An 18243-nucleotide genomic window follows, 5' to 3' on the forward strand; every position below is an offset into this window, starting at 1 on the left:
CTGCAGCTCCCAGGGGCTGCCTGGAGCTGTGCCATGAGCACGTGGGGTTGTGATGAGCTCGTGGGGCAGGGGTGGTGTGGGACAGGGATGGGGCAGGAGGTGCTGCACACCCCTCCGTGCACACAGGGGGACACTGCCGACCCTTGGTGCAGGGTGACACAAGCCTTGCAGAAACAGGGCCCAGGGCTCAGGACCGGGCAGAGGGTGCCCATCCTGCCCGTCCTGCCCTGGGCACGGGGCTGGAGCTGGTGCGGTGCCGGCTGCTGCCTCCCTCCAGCTCTCCGACTCCTCTGCCATCAGGCAGGCGGCCGATCCACAAATTCTCAGCATCCTGCCTACTAAATCTCGTCTGTCTCCGACTTGCTGCAGGGCACGCTCACCAGCATGCAGAGCGTAGCTGCTGCTGCTGCGGGGATTTGCAGCCCCCTCGCTCGCTCCATCGGCACTGGGCAGGGGTGGGTGCCGTGGGCAGGGGCAGCGTGGGGAAGGGGCAGTGTGAGGAAGGAGCAGCAGGCACATTGCCTGGCAGGCAGGGTAGGATCCCGGGGGGATGAGCCCCTCTGCTGGGGCAAGCTGGGGCTGGGGTCAGCTCCCCACATCCCCCCCACCTGCAGGGCTCTGGGTGCCCCGAGCCCCAGGCACAGCTGGGGGGGGGCTCAGGGTGACTGCTGCCCCCCACCCGTCCATCCTCAGGGGTGTCAGGATGGCCCCAGAGCCCCCCCAGCCACAGACCTGCTCATGGGGCGCGCAGTGTCCCCAGCGCCCCGCGCAGCCCCCGCAGCCGCCCGCTGCCTCCCGCGGTTGCCATGGCAATGAGGCAGAAAGGGTCGGCCTCGCATCCCGCCATGCCCCGCGCCTGCATCCCTCCTCTGAGCATCCCTCCTCTGAGCATCCCTCCTCCGAGCATCCCTCTGCCAAGAGCATCCCTCCACACCGAGCATCCCTCCTCCGAGCATCCCTCCGCATGGGCATGGCCACGTGGCCGGCCCGCTGCAGAAATATTAATCAGAGCTAATTAGGAGGAAGCCGCCCCCACCCTGCGTGCCCAGTTTGGCAGCTGCTGGCACCGTGCCATCCCCAGCGGTGGCAGGACGTCGGGCTGGCCTCGAGCTCCTCCTCAACACCGCCAAAACCCTCAGCACTGCGCACCGCCAGCCGGCCGATGCATTTTTCACATCTAAAAAATGTAATTAAATGAAAGGTCGTTCTTATTTATTCTTTCATTACACCAGCCCCAAGCTATCAGACAGTCAAATTAATACTTGGGAGCATTTAATGAGGGGCGGGGGCTGGATGCAGGCTGCTCTCAGGTGGTGCAGGAGCTGCAGAGTGGCTGCTGGGGCGAGGTGTCTGCATGGCCCCGCTGAACAGGGCAGAGGTGCAGGAGGTGCCCAGGGCTTTCAGTGGCCACTGAATCAGTCTGAACAGCCACCTGAGTTGTGAAAGCACCTGCATGCACCCGAGGGGTGTCCCCAGCTGTGACACTGAGGGGTGTCCCTGAGCAGGAGTTTTGGGACAGCCCCGGCAGCCCCATGGGCGGGTCGGGCAGTGGAGCTGCAGCCCAGCACGCTGCCCGCGGAGCAGTGCAATATTCATAGGGGAAGAATTTTTTTAATAGGGCCCCATGGAGACATCAGAGCAATTTTCAAGGAGGTTTGAAGCCACCAGGAAGCTTATTAGATCCGTTCTGCAGAGTTAATTTGATGTTGGTAATCAGTGAGCAAGTTAAGCAGTTAAGGAGGCAGTGGCTGCGAACAGTTCGGCTGCTCAGCCCGCTTGTAAGCAGCGGTTACTAATGAGCGCCTCATGAATATGAATGAGAGATGATTACAGTGTGGAAAGGGCAGTCAGCAAACCGTAAACTTAATTTTAATCTTTTTATTATCAAAGTCACGTTATTAATAATAGACTTTACATTAAGACCGGGCTTCATCAGCCAATTACCGCACTGCCCGGCACCCCGGCCCCACGCTGCGCCAGCACCGGGGCACCGGCCGCTTCCCTCAGCACCTGCCCACGGCCCCAACGGGGCTCACGGGGCCGTCGGGATGCACCCTGGGGCTCCCGGTGCCCGAGGATGGGGTGCAGGTGACCCGCACTCAGCGCCCTCCCTGCAGCACCCAGAGGTGCTCGCCGAGGGACCAGGCACCACAACAAGCTGTCCCCTCCCTTTGTAGCCAGCCAGGAGCATCCTGGTCACTGCCACCACACTGGCACACCACGGGTAACACAGCCCCTCACCCCCCATAAAAGGACGATCCTATTGTCCCGGTGTCTAATTAATTGTAATTATTTTCATATGACACCATCGATTCGGGCTGCTCCTGTAATGAGGCAGCAGTTCCGGTGTGAAATGCTGAAGCAAGGAATGTAGAACATGTTAAAAAATATTAATCTACAAATGAAAATGATTTTAATTGGATTCTGCCTTTGGGGTCGGGTCACTGTTACATTTTCAATCAGAGTTGTCCAGTCAGCAAAGCAGGCTGCACAGCCCCTTCAAATGGAAACGGCGAGTGGCTTGCAGAGGTTAATAGGAATGTTGGAAAATAAATAGGTTATTGATTGATAATAACAATAAGCTGACTCCAGTTCTACCTTGGTGACCTTCCCTCACCCAACTTAGAGAAAACTCAGTTAGCATCTAATTACGGAGCGCCTTACAATCCCACGTATTAATGAGAGCGTGCGGCAGCATGGGCCGGGAGCCCGGCCTGGATGGAGCAGGGATGTGGGGGGACACTGGGGGGACACCGCGGGACCCCGGCCCCAAGCCCTTCTGCTGCACGGAGCCGGCGCTACCCAGGGGCCGCTGATATTTCCTGGGTTGATAGGAATTGGGTTCTTGTCTAAATGGGCCTCTAACTTGTTAATAACCAGCCCGATCCATCACCGAGCATCGATTGCCTGGCCGGGTGACCAAGAGGCTTTTCTTCCCTGCGTAACCCTGCCAAAGGGGCACGAGTCCCCGCAGAGGTGGCCGCAGCTCTCCCAGCTGCTGTCAGCACAGCTCCGTGCCCCCGGCTGCTGGGGGGCTCAGTGCGGGGGCTGCTGCCCGGCCCAGGCAGAGCCACCGCCTCGCTCCGCATGGGTGGAGGAGAAATGCTGCTGGCTTTGCACACATGCAAGTTTGTCGCCGATGTTTTAATTGCTTCAAGATGTGCCAGGGATCTCCTGCCTGAAGCCTCGGCTCTATTCATTATTTCACACTCGGCTTTCGGCTCTGCTTGCTGTGAGATACGAAGCAGCCACAACCATCTGGAAAACAAGCGGGTTCCTCTCGGCCGGCACGGCACCCACAGACAAGCACCAACGCCCTGGGTGTAAATGCCCAGGCACTGATAACGTGCCCAAAGTGGTGTCTGTCCTCCTGCACCACCCAGCTTTTAACATTTTCAGAATATGAACTCGGTGCAGAATTAGTTGTGAGAAGGAGAAGTGGCCAGAAATAAATTATGCCGGGGAGAAGCAGAGTTTGGGACTTCATGATTGTAATTAGTATTACTTCCACCTTCCTAATGAGGTTAGGTCAGAGGCCGCCTGTGCAGTTGCATTTCATTCTGCACCACGACACTCGGGCCAGACAAAGTCTCCCCCTGGCACCCCGCGAGGTGCTGGGGGCTGCATCCGTGTGATGCTGCGCTCTGGGACTGCAGGAAAAGCCTCACGGGGGTCCCTGCGATGTGTGCTGTGAGCTTACAGCCCCTGGGCCTCCTGCCTCAGCCAGACACCTCCCGAGCCTGGGGGCGACACATCCCTGTGAGCACAGCTCTTGGAGCGCACATAGGGAGGGGAAAAGAGGATATTTTATTTATTTATCTTTTAATGTCATTTTCACAGACCTGGGACCAGAGACTCCAGACCCCTTCAGTCCCCCCGGTGCAGCTGGGACTCGCAGCAGAGCTGCAGGCACTGGGATGTTTCACAGCTCCCGACACTGAGCCACGTCCAGCCCAGCAGCTCCCCCGGGATGTGCAGCTCACAGCCACAGCGCCAGACCCTGGGCATCCGCAGGGACACCCGGGCAGCTCCAGGGACCCCTGGAAAGGTTGGGCAGGGCAGGAGAGGGCTGGGGAGGGGGGAACAGCCCAGGAGGCTGGGGAGTGGCGTGCCCAGCAGTGTCCTGCCTGCCTCCTCTGGTCCCTTGGCAGCTCCACAGCCAGCACCGGGGTGCTTTGGGACATTGGGGGGCACTCGGGGCGCCCACAACCCCTACAGGCTGAGTCCACCCTCGTGGGAGCCCTCGGTGGCTCCTGGCTCACGGTGCTGGAGGAACCTGCGGTACCTGCAGACGCGAGCAAAATGCCACATATCAATTTCACGGAATCACTTTGCAATTTGATGCAAATGAACAACATTTCTCCTGCTTGTACACATTTTCTGTCAACACGTGTTTGAGAGACTTGCTGTGACATGTCAAAATGCTGCTTACCGGGGGGAAAATAAACACGGCGCTTTGGTTTGGCTGCTTCCCTCCCGCGCTGCCTGCAGGGGAAGGGACGCACGGGGCTGGTCTGCACCCACAGCACCCAGCCCCGAGCCCCGGGGCAGCAGCACCCTGCCAGGAGGGGCCAGGAAAGCTCCTGGTCCTGCTCGCTGTGCCTGGCGTGCCCGAGCGGGAGCCGTTCCCCGTGGGCACTGCACGAAGCGGCTCCTCCGTGGGCGCGGGGATGTCCCCGTGCAGTGTGCGCTGCTTCTCCCTGCGGGCTCCAGCAGCTGCCCCACAGCTGGTGCCCCACACCAATTGTCCCACACCAGGTGCCCCATAGCAGGTGTCCCCAAACCAGATGTCCCACACCGTGTGCCCCGCACCGGGTGTCCCCGTGCCCCCCCCCCGCAGCTCCCGGCTCGGGGCTGGGCGCACCCCCAGGACCCCGCCGAGCCCCGGCCGCGCTCAGCCCCTGGGTGCCCCCCCCGCTGCCCGGCACGGCCGGGGGGCTGCGGGCTGGGTGCGGGCTGGGTGCGGGCTGGGTGCGTGCTGGGTGCGGGCTGGGTGCGTGCTCCCCGCGCTGGGTTCGCTGGAGCGCGAGCTCCACCTGCTGCCGCCCGCATCCCGCATCCCGCACCCCCGGGTGGGCTGTCCCTGGGCAGGCTCCCCCCGCACCCCGGCTCCCCCCGCACCTCCTGCGGCCCCCTCGGCTCCAAAAGCCGCGATCCGGGTGCCGGGGGGGGGCTCCTGGAGCAGGGCTCGGGGCTGCGCCCGCTGCCAGCTCCTGAAGCGCACCCGGCACGGGGCTGCCCGGGGGTGTTGGGGGGGCGCTGGGTGTGCTGGGGGTGTGCTGGGCTTGCTGGGGATGTGCTGGGGGTGCTGGGTGTCTCTTCGCTCCAGGTCCATCCTCTGTCGGTGCTGGGGGAGGTGACACCCTCTCATGCCCTGCCCCATTCACTGTGGGACAAAGCCTCTGTCCTGGGACACCCCCCAGTGCCCCCCAGGCATGCCCATCAGCCCAGCACCCCTTTTGCTCCCCATGGGGTGAGGGAGCTGCTGAGCACCCCTGGCCTGCGGCTGCAGCAGCTGGGGGCTGGCGCCTGCGCCCCCTGCCCAGGACCCCCAGGGGAGGGGTGGGAGGCAGAACATCCCCCCCCGGCATCCCCAGTCCCCCCCGCCCCACAAAGACACCACACACGAGGTGTTTGCACACTTGCCATGTTCACAGCAGACATTACAGGCAGTAAGGACATCCTCGGCCCCTCAGCCCTGACCCCGGAGCGCCCTTGCCCCATGCCAGCACCGAGAGCCGCGGCGCTGCAGGACCGTGGGGGACCCTGCGGCACCGAGGGGGGCTCTCAGGGATGTGTCCTGCCCCAGCACCCGGTGTCCCAGCCCCGGTGCTCTCCCACCCATGGGCCCTGCGAGGCACTGGGCACACCACAGCCCGGGCAGGAGGGAGGTGATGCAGGGGGTGAGGATCTCACACCCCGAGGCGAGGGGCAGCCCGCGGCCGGTGTGCTCTGGGCAGGCTGGGGCACCCCAGGGCCAGGCGCTGTAGCCAGGACCCCCGCCCCCATCCCTGCTGGGACCCCCTCTTGGTCACCACCCTTCTTCAGGAGGGTCTCAAACAGGGATGGACGGACAGACAGACAGACAGACAGACGGACAGACTTCTCCCAGCTGGGACAGGGACTCCTGAGGGGACAGGGCAGAGCGAAGGAGCCACGGGCTGCTCTGTGACACCCCTGTCACCCGCTGCCCTCCTCTGCTCAGGGGGTGGCCATGCAGGGGAGCAGCCCCCCAGCGGGCACCAGCAGCCCCGTCCCCTCAGGGGGGGCACAGCGGGCACTGGCTGCCCCTGTGGGTGTCCTCGGGGCCGTGCGGGTGGCGCAGCCTTTGGTCACCCACCCGGGAGGGTCTCTGGGCAGGGGTTGGGCTGGAGGGCTCTGGGAACCTGCTGGGGACCCCTGCCCTGTGCCGGACCCCGCTCCTCCTCCTGCCCTCCTCTGCCCCCTGCTCCTTCTCCATCCCCGCTCCTCTGTTCCACCTGCAGAGCCGACTCCTGAACCCCTCAGCACCACCCCCGGGTCCAGAAGGGGCAGGCACCCTCTTCAACTCAACACGTCGGCATCAGCCCAAAAATTCCTCCTGGCCCCAGTGTCGCTGAGGAGGGGAGGGGCACGGTTAGTGGGTTAATGGGGAGGCCGGCAGCCGCCTGCCCGAGGGTGCTTTGGCCACAAATTGTGCACCCGAGAGGCTGGGGCTACCTCTGAAGGTCACCAGCAGCGGGTCAGTGAGCACAAGCAAAAACCATTGGGGACGGAGAAAGGGAGCAGCTGCAGCTGGGTGCTGGCCCCTGCTGAGCGCATCCCCTCGGCCCAGCGCCGTGCCCCTGGTGTCCTGCAGGGCCGTGTCCTGCTGCACGGCGCTACCCCGCGTGCCCACCCAGGGGGGTCCTCAAGCCTCCACCTCAGCAGGACCTGTGCTCGTTCAGGAGTTTTACCTAATTACGGACCTATGGAAGCAAAGCGGGGGCTGCCGACCAGCCCCAGCATTAGCAGTACCCTCACCCTGCCAGGTGGAGAGCGGAGTGCCTCTGGCTGGCACTCCCTGTCCCACTCCCTGTCCCTGTCCCTGTCCCTGTCCCTGTCCCTGTCCCCATCCCTGTCCCTGTCCCCGTCCCTGTCCCTGTCCCTGTCCCTGTCCCTGCCTGTCCCCTGGCCGTGTCAGTGGCTGGGAGGATGCTCCAAGCACCAACCCGTGGCCAGCCCCGGCCCCGGCGCCTCATGTTAGTTAGGACCAGCTGCTGGCAACAGCTTCCCGCATGCAGCAAGGCAGGAGGCAAACTGTGGAGAGACAAAGGGGGTGAAGAGAGCTGGGGAGCACCTGCACCCGCTGCAGCGATGCAGGGCGGCAGCACGGGGCCGTTCCCGTGACAGCTGAACTGGTGCTGGGGGACTCGTGGCAATGGTGCTGCTGGGGGGCATCTCTGCAAACTGGGTTTGCTGCACTTCTATGGCCACTGCCAATTGTTAACAGCTTTGGCGTTTTTCTATTTGCACTCGACATCTTTTCTTCGTTTAACCAAGTGGTTTTCTCAGAAGACAGAAGGCCAATGGGGAAATTTGGGAAGCCCCACAGCCCGAGCACTGTCCTCCAGGAGGCACCGGGGCAGCAGCGCTGCTCGGCAGCACCGGCGGCCACGAGTCCCCTGGGCAGGCAGGAGGCCGCTGTTCATTTGCCAAGATGAACAGCACCAGAGTTAAAGTGCAAAGAACAGTTGTTAGTAGCAATAGGGAACAAGAACGGCAGGGTTAGTGCAGGCGGTTAGTAAGAGAAGCGTGGCATCGCCGGTCCTACTTAGAGAGCACACAAACTGCAAGAGAAACGAAGAGAAAAGCAGCGACGATTAGTTTGTTTAATCCAGTTCAGGAATGTGTTAGTGACAGAGAGATCCACTGGCTTAAAAAGGAACTGAAAAGCTTCTGCTGATAAAACCATTTTGGGCTGCCAGTCAGCAGCAGAACCCCCACGGGGCCCTGGGCATCGCCACCCCCCTGCGGCAGCGAGCGGCCCCTGTGGGCACCCTGCACTGCCCACCCTGCACTGCCCTGGGCTACCCTGCGCTGCCCACCCTGGGCTGCCCACCCTGTATTGCTCTGTGCTGCCCTGCTCTGCCCTGTGCTGCCCACCGGGGTGCCACGCTGCCCAGCCCTGCGTTCCCGCAGCCGTGCCGTGCCGCAGCACCCCGCAGCACCCCGCAGCACCCCGTACTTACCCAGCTTTTCCGTTCCCCTTTAAGGACAGCGCGGGCTGCCCGTGGTTAGTGGGAGGTGAGACAGGAGCGGTTAGTAGGGCATGCGCCGGGGCTGGTTAGTGGGTTAGTCACCGCGAGGGGCCGGGGGCCCTGGTTAGTGCGTTACCGACGCAGCAGGGCGCACGCATGCACAGCCAGGCCCGCTCAGTCCCCCATGGCCACGCAGTGCCCTGCGGGGTGACAGCGTCCTAGAGCAGGAGGCGTTTTGGGGCTTTGCCACCGGATCGAGGTTTGGGAGGGTGTCAGTGGGCGTTTCGGTCTGCGTGATGGAACCTTCCTGAACAAAGCGCTCTGCGGGACCTGCCGCTACCGCCCGACCCCCCCGAGCAGCGCTGCCCTGAGAGCCGTGCTGCCTGGCCCTGGCACCAGCAAGGATGAGACGGGCTCTGAGAAGGAGGCAGCCCCGGCAGTGCTGGGCCTGTGCCTCAGCATCGGGAGGCTCCAAGCAGGGGCAGCTCAAGGGCAGGGCTTCTGCAGAGGCATCCGCTGGGGCCTGCAGCGAGCCCACCAGCCCACGGAGGGAGGAGGAGAAGGGCTGGCAGAGAAAACCATGACTTGGGTGGGGGCAATGTGCCCTGGCACCGCGTCCCCTCCCCGTCAGAGGCCGCCTCTCCGTGGGGCCGGGTGCTGAGCCCGTGCTGAGCAGTGAGACAAGGCTGGGCAGGGGCTCCCAGGCACCCTCTGCCCCTTGTCGCCCCCAGGTGCCCTCATCCCACAGGGGCCGTGTGCCCCCTCGGGCCCTTCAGCAGCACGAATGCTGCAGCCACATATGGGACATGCCTGGTGCTGCCATCCCCGCACGGCCCCACGAGGGATGCGCTGAGCCCTGCTCCCCTTGAGGCTCCGGGCTGGTCCAGAAACCTGGCGTTTCCCCAAAATGCCCCCAGTGCAGAGCCAGGGTCTCACCAGGACAAGGCAGCAGTGGTGCGGGGCACTTGCCGAAAGCAGCAGGGCTTTGCCGACAGGCAGAGGGATGGGGCAGAGCTGCTGGGGCTGGCGGGGGGCCCTTCTGGCTCTGGCCATCGTGTCCTCCTGGGGGGCCGAGCCAGCTCCTCGCCCGTCCCCTTCCCCTTCCCCTGTTACGCTCAGGGAGGGGGGCGGCTCTCATCCTGCCCATGCCCTCCCCGTTGCCCTGCACCAGCCCCAGCACCTGGCAGGAGGCAGCCCCGCGTCCTCAGCCACCGCCACCGCCGTCTCCTCGGCTGTGTCCCCGCGGTGGCCGGGCTGTCACAGGGTGGCTGTGCGGGGTGGGACAGCTCCGGGGCCGGGCAGCTGCGGGGTCCCCGTGCTGGCAGTGCTGGCAGCTCCCTGTGCCCCGGCTCCCTCGGGCAGGGTCAGCCCGGCCGGGCAGGAGCTGGGGCAGCGCCCCGGGGCTGGCGGTGCTGGGGGAGCAGAGATGCTGTTAGAGCCCTGGCAGCGCAGCATCCACCCCCTCCCCACCATCGGGCACCCCTCGGAGATGCAGCCCCCCCCCCATAGAGGCAGCCCCTGGACGGGGTGAACCCATGGACCAAGCCTGGGGGAACGGTGAGGGTTTTGCTCGGGGTGTGCAGGGAGTGCAGGGGCGCACTGCGGCTGCACTGACCTGTCCCAAATCTCGGGGTGTGGGCGAGCACGGGGCTGCCACGGCCGGGCAGGACTGAGGAACATCCACAATCCCCCCCCACCCCGGGGGTCCTACCTGTCGTCAGCGGCTACGGGAGCGCCGTGCAATGTCCCCTTGTCCTGCCTGGCTGCTCCGCCGCGGAGGCTGCGCAGGGGACTGTGTGTGAACAGACCTCAGTCAGTCAATAGCAGCTGCAAAAGAAAGCAACCAACGCAGCAAGAGAGCAAGGCGCAGCACCGGCGGGGGCACCTGGGCGTCCAGGCACAGCACCCGGGTTCACGGGCACGAAGCCCCCCTGGCGGCAGGGGGAGGGCGCGGGGCCACAAACTGCAGCACGGCAGGAGCGGGGAGGCAGCGGGCACTGAGCGCGGTGGGCACGCTGCTGCCGCCTCCCCCTGCCCGCAGCAGGACCCCCGAACCCCGCTCCCTGCAGCCCCCACCCCGGCCCCAATGCTCCCCCTCCGTCTGCTGTGCCCACCATAGGGGTGAGGGGGGGGGTCCTGCGGGTTGGGGCTGCCGCAGGGTTTGGTTTGGGGGCGCCCCCCTGCCCCCAGGGCGAGGTGTGCCGCGCACAAAGGGCGGCGGAACAATAGCGGGAGAAAATGGCTCCCCAAAAGCAGGCAGCACCAAGGGCTAAGGCTGCAGGGGGAGGGCTGCTGGCCCCAGCCCCTCCTCTAGAGCCCCTACCTAAAATCACCGGGCTGGGGAGAAAATGGTGGGTCCTAGACAAAGAAGTAACCCATCATTTTGGCTAACTTCCTTCCGGGAGCACGGAAAATTAGGCAAGAATCCATTTACCTGGCTCGAGCCCTATTCTTGATGAGGTTTCTGGAAAAAAAAAATAAAAAAATACAAACAGGCGGTGCCGCAGTTAGCAGGGGTGGTACCGGGGGTGCTGGGGAGGGGGCTGCTGCCGCCCTGGCAAAGGGGAGGGGGGGGGGGGGGGACAGCAGCACCCCCGGCCCCGCAGCGCTGCTGAGAACTTGGCGGCTGCTGCAGGGCCTGGGGAGGATTCACAGCCGGGGGGGGAGGATTTCTGGGGGAGGATTTCTGGGGGAGGATTTCTGGATTGCTGTGGGACTTGCAGCATTGCTCCTCGGGAGCGGTGCCGCAGCAGTGGGTGCATGGGGGCATCGCACCCCAGGGGGGGGGCTCCCAGGGCTGCACCCCACCCCCCAGGCACACGGCAGCGCCCGGCGAGCGGCCGGGTTTCCATCCAGCAGAGCGCAGAAACACCAGGGTGGCTTTACCTGATTTCCAGGCGGTGGCCGGGCTCGGGGACGGGCAGGCTCCGCTCGCTCGTGGCCGCCGCACGGCTCCTTTGTGCTGGAGCCTTCCAGAGAGGATCCCCGAGCGAGACATCGCGGGGATAACTCCTCCCCCCGCAGCCCCCGCCGCCGCCACGGCCCTACCTACGGCGCAGGAGGATGCTGCAGCTCCCACCCAATTTTCATGCTGGAAACGTGGCCGAGTCACCTTCACCCGCACCGTGGCCACCGGTGATTTGGGCGTGGGACAAGGTGGCCCTGTAGAGTGGGGGGGGGGGGGGGGGGGCGTGGAGCCCCCCAGATTGTGCCTGGCAGGAGGGGGCTGCTGGAGAGGCACCCCCAGAGCCCTGCCCTTTGCACCGTGGGTCTGGAGCACGGGCAGGTTTGGCTCTGCCCGAAGCCACCCGGAGCCCCCGGAGCCAGCTGCAGCCCCTGGTCCCTCTCATTGTTGTCCCGGGTCCCTGGGGGTCCCTGGGGGCCCAGCAGCACAGGGCTGGTCCCAGCAGCAGCTGCTGGCCCTGCTCCCGGCTGCGCTGCCCCCAGACGTGGCATTGTCCCCACCGTCCCCAATGCCCAGGGGACGGGCACCAGCTCCTGCAAGCGACAGCCCCAGATGTCCTGGGGCAGCCGCAGGGTTTCCCTCAGCCCGTCCCAAGCTGTCTGGTCTTCCTCCATTCTGTCCTTTTAATTGTTGTGTCCTGCGAGGAGAATTCTGTCCCCGGGAAGCATTGTCTCCGAGGGTGGTCTTTCTTTTGCAAATGTCAGGAATGGGACATTTTAATCACACCAAACCTTTTTTTTTTTTTTTTTTTCTGCAGAGTGCTTCTGAAATGAGAAACGTTTCCAAACCAGCTTTTTCCTGCCACACTTCCAGCTCCAGCTGGCCACCATTTTCCTGCTTGCCAGAGCAGGGGTTCAGCGGCTGGGAGGAGCAGCGGGGGGCTGCACTGCTGGGGGCGCACGGGGGTGTACGTGGGGGTGGGGTGCATGGGGGTGTGCAGGGGTGTGGGGGTGTGCGTGGGTGCAGGACGGGTGCACAGCGTGCTGCTGGGGCCTGCCAGACCCCATGGACCTTCCTGCCCAGGCTCAGTGGTGCCCACAGTGTCCTCCTCCACCTTGGTGGGGCCGAGGGACACCCACTGCACCCCACTGCTGCGGGAGCTGGGCAGGGGCCTCGCCTGCCTGTGACAGGGACAGGTAGGTGGCTGTGCCATGGCAGGACAGACTGACAGACCCCCATCCATCCCTGCCCCGCCTGGGCACATGGCACCATCTCAACAGCACGCCCGCGGTGACACAGCCTGCACGCCTCCCCCAAGTGCGAGCGCACCGCCTCGTACAACGGAGCTTTATTGAGCTTTGGTGCCGGCACCACGCCGGGCAGGCAGCGCCCGAGGGATGGGGACAGGGCCGGGGCCGGGTGGCCGTGGCGCGGGCGGTCACTGCTGGACCCTGCGGATGGACTGCACCTGGCCCGTCTGCGCGTGGGAGCCCCACTCCCGCACGTGCTTGTACTCGCCGGCGCCGCTGTCGCTCTCCAGCAGGTACTGGAAGCCGCGGTACCCCGGGTACTGCGAGCAGACCCACCTGGAGCAGAAGGCAGCGCGTCTCAGGGCTGGGGGCACCGCAACGGGGCCGGAGACGCCCGGTGCCGCGGGTCCCGCTGCCCCCGCTACTCACGCGCCGGAGCAGACGAGGAAGGAGCCGACGGCGCTGCTGCCCCAGCCCAGGGCGGGCAGCGAGGGGCAGTCATCGCTCAGCTCCCCCCTCCTGCCCTGGAAGTTCTCGTGCTCAAACAGCATCAGCCGGCTGCGCCGGTGGTCCTGCAGCGAGAGGGCACCGCGTGGGCACGGCCACCCCCTGCCCCCTGCCCCCTGCCCCCTGCCCTCTGCCCATCCAGGGCCATCGGGGGTCCAGCACAGCCCCGTGCCAGGCCCTACTCACGGCGCAGGCGATGGGGCGGAAGGAGCACATCCTGTCCACGCGGTAGGCGTTGCTGCCGCTCCACGCCTCCCAGCACGGGTACTCACCGCGCTCCAGCACGAACTGCTGCCCCTGGAAGCCGCAGTGCTCGAAGCCTGCCCAGCTGCCGGGGAGGTGGGGTGAGCGCCCCGCGGCACCCAGCGCCCCCAGCACCCAGCGCCCCCGGCAGCCCCCAGCGCTCCCCACAGGAGGCAGCCGCGTGGTTTGGGTGGCAGAAGGCGCCCGGTGCCCCCGCCTGCCCCTGCAGCCCCCCGCCCCGCACTCACGCCCCGCTCTCGATCTTGAAGGAGCGGACGGTGCTGAAGCCGCGCTCCGGGGTGCTGTAGCAGTCGGCGGTGAACTCGTGCCTCTTGCCCTGGAAGAAGGGCTCGTCCCACACCACGATCTGGGGAGCACGGGCGGATCAGAGGCGCTGCAGGCGCAGAGGTCCCCAGCAGCCACTGCGCCCCCGTGCCCGGGTGTCCGCGGGGCTCAGCCCCTGCTCCTGCTCCTCCCCGGCCTCCCGCACCTTCCAGAGACCGGAGGCCATCCTGCGGCGCTGGCTCATGGTGGTTCTGTGCAGGAGAAGATGAGGCTGGTGCGGGGCTGCTGGCACACCGCTGCCCGGCCCCGGGGCCGCGCGCTGCCTCCTGCGCTTACCGGGGTGAGGAGCTGCGCACGGAGAGGTGGCGCGGCCGGCAGCCCTGGGGCAGGGTTTTTATAGCTTCAGACAGAGCCAGGCCGGGAGGGCATTATGGAAAGCCCTAACTCAGCACACGGCGGGAGGAGGGACCGGGAGGAACAAAGGCAGGGCTGCGGAGAGGCTGGAGAGTGGGGGCACCAGGGCTCCCAGTGACCCCAGACCTGTGGAGCTGGGGTATCGCGCTGCAGCCTGCCCTGCTCCCGAGGGGAGCCCTTCCCCTGCTCCAGGTTCTTCTGGGACCATGACCAGAGGTGTCCCTGCCTGTCTGCACCATGGGCATTTGGCAAATGCAGTGCAGGGCAGCAGGCCAAAACTGTGTGTGGAGGAGCTCGCTGTCCGTGGTGGGGCAGAGCAGCTCTCCCCAGGGGCCAGGGCAGCTCTGAGAGGCAGCAAATGCAACTTAAAATAGAAATACGTCTAACAAACATGAAAATGAATGCAAATTGAAAGCCGAGAGCCACGAGAGCTGGCTGCCGTGAGGTCAGGGAGCTGCCCCTGGGGGTGCCGGGAGGTACGGGAGCACCGCGTGCACCCGGCCGTGCTGCTGCAGGAACGGCGGGCGGCCGATAAAAATGCAGGGAGAGGAGAGATCGATGAATGCTTGGTGTTTTGGGAAGCATCCCTGATGGTGCAGCTGAGCCGTGTGGCTGCGAGTTAACACTTCACCCCCGGGGGGAAGGAGGGGACGGCGGCCGGCAGCCCCTGCGTGGGGCTCCGCGCTCAGCGCGCCGCTCGGGGCGTTGCTGCTGCCCGTGCTGAGTGCTGGCACGGCGGCAGGAGCACCAGGAGCCTTGGAGTCTTTGACAGAACAGGGAGGAGACAAGTGCCCGGGTGCTGCAGGGGCACCAGCACCGCTGCTCAGCACCCTCCCGGCACCCACCGCCCCTCCACCTGCCTTGCCGGGGGCTGGCACAGCACCGCGGCGCTGGAACCCAGCGTGGGACCTGGTGCCAGTGAGCTGTAGGAGTAGGAGCGGTAGGGAACGAGCACGGCACGTGCTGAATGTGCTGAAAACTCGCTAACGAGTGGGGCTGGCAGGCAGGGATGGCACGGGCTGGCCAGCTGGAGCATCCTCAGAGGAGAAGGCTGTTTTTAGGGACTGAGATATTCAGAAAGTGTCGGCTTTGATTGCACATCTCCAGGGGAAAACCTCAGGAGCAGCTCTTGAAGCATTTTGAAGCAGTGAAGTCTGGCATCCTGGCATCCTCGGGGCAGAGCACTCGGGCGCTGGCCGGTACAGAGGGAAGTTTAAAGTGAGATCAGTGGAGTTCAGAGGGGAAGTGAGAAAGCAGACGGGCTGACCCAGGGCAGGGTTAATGCAAAGCCAGGCTGGGGAACCTGCAGGCGCTGCCCCCAGGGCTGAGCTCTCCCTGTGCCAAAAGCCGGGGGTCGGACAGGGGGGGCTGGGAGCAATCCCCGGCTCTGCCCAGCTTGGTGCCAGCACCGGGCTGGGCTCCTGCCCCCGGCGGTGGGCTCGGGGCAGGTCTGGGGCTGTTTTCGGGCCAGCCATAGGGCACGGGGCTGGTGCGCCATGCCCAGCCGTGGCACTGCTGGAGCTGGGTGCTGGAGCCGGGTGCCGGTGCGGGTCCGTGTGCGGGGGCTATATATGCCCTGCGTGGGCACATGGGTGCCAGCACGCTGCAAAGTGGCACGGTCAGGCCTTCTGTTGTGCCGCGGGCACAAAGGAAAGTGCTGGGTTCAGCAGCTGGGCACGGGGCCGGGGAGAGGCTTCCAGCGCCGTGCGGGATGTGATGACGGGGCGGCCGCGCAGACACTGATGAGCTCGCACTTCCTTTGTGCGCCCGCCCGGGGCCTGCCCTTGCCAGGCTATAAAGTGGGGGCCCCGCTGCACCCCGAAACACAAGCCCGCTCACTCCAACAAGAAGCAGCAGCTGCCCAGGTAAGAGGACCAAGTGCCCGCGCTGCAGCACTGGCTCCAGCTGGTCCCGAGGGGGGGAGAGAGAAACACAGGGGCTCGTCCGTGCCCAGCACCGTGCCACTGCTTGGAGCGCCCTGAGCCCATCACAGAGCTCTGGCACCCCGCTGCCCTCTGTGGGGGCTGCTGGATAACCCTAAACCATGGTGCCACCATCGGGGTGCCCCTGGGAGGTCCACACACAAAGGGGGGTGCGTCCTGCCCGCCCCACGCACACCCGTGCGGGACAGCCCCAGTGCAGGATCAGGCCCTGGGGAGGGCAGGGAGTGGGAGCGGGGAGCTCAGGGCACCCCCGCACGGTGAGACCATGCTGGGGGCTCTCCTGGGCACAGAAGGGGAGCGTGGTGAGTGCCACCTCCTGCTGCCCATGCAGGACCCACTGCCTCTGCCCGGCCTGCTTGGGGGAGCCCCCAGCTCCTCACCCCACGCTGCGCCCCTCCCCACCCCAATGCCACCCCAACGCCACCGTCCCTTGGGCCGGGTGGGGTGTCCCACGGCCGTGCCCCCACTAACCTGCGGCTGGCATCTCTGCCCCCAGACCTGAGCTGACCACTGCAATGTCTGAGACCACGAAAACCGCCGCTGCGGAGGACAAGGAGAAGGCACCGGCTCCATCCTCCGACCCCACACCCGTCACCAACAGCAAGGGCGAGGAGCCCGCCGCAGAAGCTTTCCGGGTAAGCCCCGCACATCCCCGCACAGCACCAAAATGCCGGGGTGCTGCTGGGGAGCTGCATCAGGGCTGGAAACGAGGGGCGAGCTGTGAGGGTGCCCCGTGACAGCTCCACGGTGCCAGGCACAGGGGGCACGGTGCAGGTATAGCCCCTGGCCCCACAGCTCCATCCCAGCCCGGCTGCACCCACTGCGGGGGCACCAGCACGGGGACCCCCGGCGTGGCCGCGGCACCCAGAGCAGGGAGCGGCTGTCGGGGGGGACCTCGGTGTGCCGGGACACGCGGCCCCGTGCCCTGCCCGAGCCCTTCCCTCTGCCCCCAGATCACTGTCTTCGAGCAGGAGAACTTCCAGGGCAGGCAGATGGAGTTCACCGCCGAGTGCCTGAACCTGGCCGACTGCGGCTTCGAGCGGGTGCGCAGCGTCATTGTCAGCTCCGGACCGTGAGTGACCCTGCCCCCGAGGGACCCGTGCCCGTGGGGACACCATGGCCCAGGGGTGCAGGGTGATGTGTGGGCATCTCCTGCAGCTGGGCACAGCGCCTGTCCCCCCCCCCCCGGTGACAAGGGCGGTGGGCGCGGGGTTGGCTGCTGGGGCCGAGCAGCAGTCACTGTGCCCAGGGGTGTGTGAGCTCCTGACCCCCCATGGGCTGGGAGAAAGGCAGGCACAGGGTGGTGGGCTCGGTCCTGGCACCCATGGATATTTCGGGTGCTGGGAGCCCAGCTCGGCCGCCCCACGGGCTGGTGGAGCAGGAGAGGAGCCTGACCCCTCGCGCCTCCCTGCCCCTCTCCCCAGCTGGGTGGCCTACGAGCAAGCCAACATGCGCGGGGAGATGTTTGTCCTGGAGAAGGGTGAGTACCCTCGCTGGGACACCTGGTCCAGCAGCTACCGGAGCGACTGCTTCATGTCCATGCGTCCCATCAGGATGGTGAGTGGCTGGGGAAGGAGCCGGCTCCGGCTGGGGCTGGGGCTGTGTCCGTGCCGCGCGGTGCCCGGTCACTGTGAGCACCGGCCACCCAGCCCAGCGCCTCCCTGCTGTCCTCCCCAGGAGGCTGAGGACCACAAAATCTGCCTGTACGAGTCTGCTGACTTCAAGGGCAACAAGATGGACATCCAGGAGGACGACGTGCCCAGCCTCTGGGCTTACGGCTTCTGCGACCGCGTGGGCAGCGTGAAGGTGCCCAGTGGAACGTAAGCCGGGCTGCAGCTCCCCCAGCTCCCTGCACCCGCACGGGCCGCTGGTGCTGGGCTGCTCCCTGCCCACCCCTGGGTGCGGGGGGCTCCGCGTGCTGCCTCCTGGGTGCAGGGGGTGTCCCGCAGGCAGCGGGGCACAGCCGGGCAGCGGGGACCCCGGGCAGGGTTCCGTGGTGGGGACGTTTGTTGGTGGGTTCACAGCTCGGCGGCTGACGCCCGTGTGCTCTCCCCGCAGCTGGGTCGGGTACCAGTACCCGGGGTACCGGGGCTACCAGTACCTCTTTGAGACCGGGGACTTCAGGCACTGGAACGAGTGGTGCGCCTTCCAGCCGCAGCTGCAGTCCATCCGCCGCGTCAGGGACATGCAGTGGGAGCAGAGGGGCGCCCGCCCCGGCCCCACCGCCCCCTCCGACTGAGCGCCCCCCACCCAAAACGGGCGGCCCCGGCCCCGCGGTGCTGAGCGGAGCCTGGCCCGGGGGCAATAAAGAGTGAGACGGTGCCGGTGGTGCTGCCAGCTGCGGGGGGGGCGCTGGGAGATGGGTGCTGGGTGCAGGGTGAGCAGTGCGGTGGGTGCCGGGTGCCGCCCGCGCCCCCGCCCCGCACACGCCGTCCGTGCACGCCGTTTGCACGCACACACGCGGGGCACAAGCGCCC

The 18243-nt window shown here is 66.0% G+C and overlaps 2 protein-coding genes and 1 long non-coding RNA gene across 3 annotated transcripts; 1 reads left to right on the forward strand and 2 right to left on the reverse strand.

Moving 5' to 3' along the window:
* Positions 1-9611: 9611 nt before the first annotated feature.
* LOC116496351 lies at positions 9612-11261 on the reverse strand. Its single transcript, XR_004254007.1, has 4 exons — positions 11106-11261; positions 10654-10683; positions 9931-10011; positions 9612-9631 (listed from the first exon to the last, which is right to left on the reverse strand). It is a non-coding gene; the product is annotated as an uncharacterized LOC116496351 (long non-coding RNA).
* Positions 11262-12562: 1301 nt separating this feature from the next.
* CRYBA4 (crystallin beta A4) lies at positions 12563-13655 on the reverse strand. Its single transcript, XM_032199372.1, has 5 exons — positions 13615-13655; positions 13373-13491; positions 13068-13209; positions 12804-12946; positions 12563-12710 (listed from the first exon to the last, which is right to left on the reverse strand). Exons 1-5 carry the CDS (start codon positions 13651-13653, stop codon positions 12563-12565), a joined length of 591 nt encoding a protein of 196 aa, XP_032055263.1. The 5' UTR covers positions 13654-13655.
* A 1988-nt stretch (positions 13656-15643) lies between these two features.
* On the forward strand, positions 15644-18005 carry CRYBB1 (crystallin beta B1). The gene is made up of 6 exons (XM_032199371.1): positions 15644-15688; positions 16263-16401; positions 16720-16838; positions 17191-17323; positions 17444-17586; positions 17825-18005. Exons 2-6 carry the CDS (start codon positions 16282-16284, stop codon positions 18003-18005), a joined length of 696 nt encoding a protein of 231 aa, XP_032055262.1. The 5' UTR covers positions 15644-15688; positions 16263-16281.
* Positions 18006-18243: the final 238 nt, after the last annotated feature.

Source organism: Aythya fuligula, chromosome 17 (genome assembly GCF_009819795.1).
Source record: "Aythya fuligula isolate bAytFul2 chromosome 17, bAytFul2.pri, whole genome shotgun sequence".
NCBI lineage: Eukaryota > Metazoa > Chordata > Aves > Anseriformes > Anatidae > Aythya > Aythya fuligula.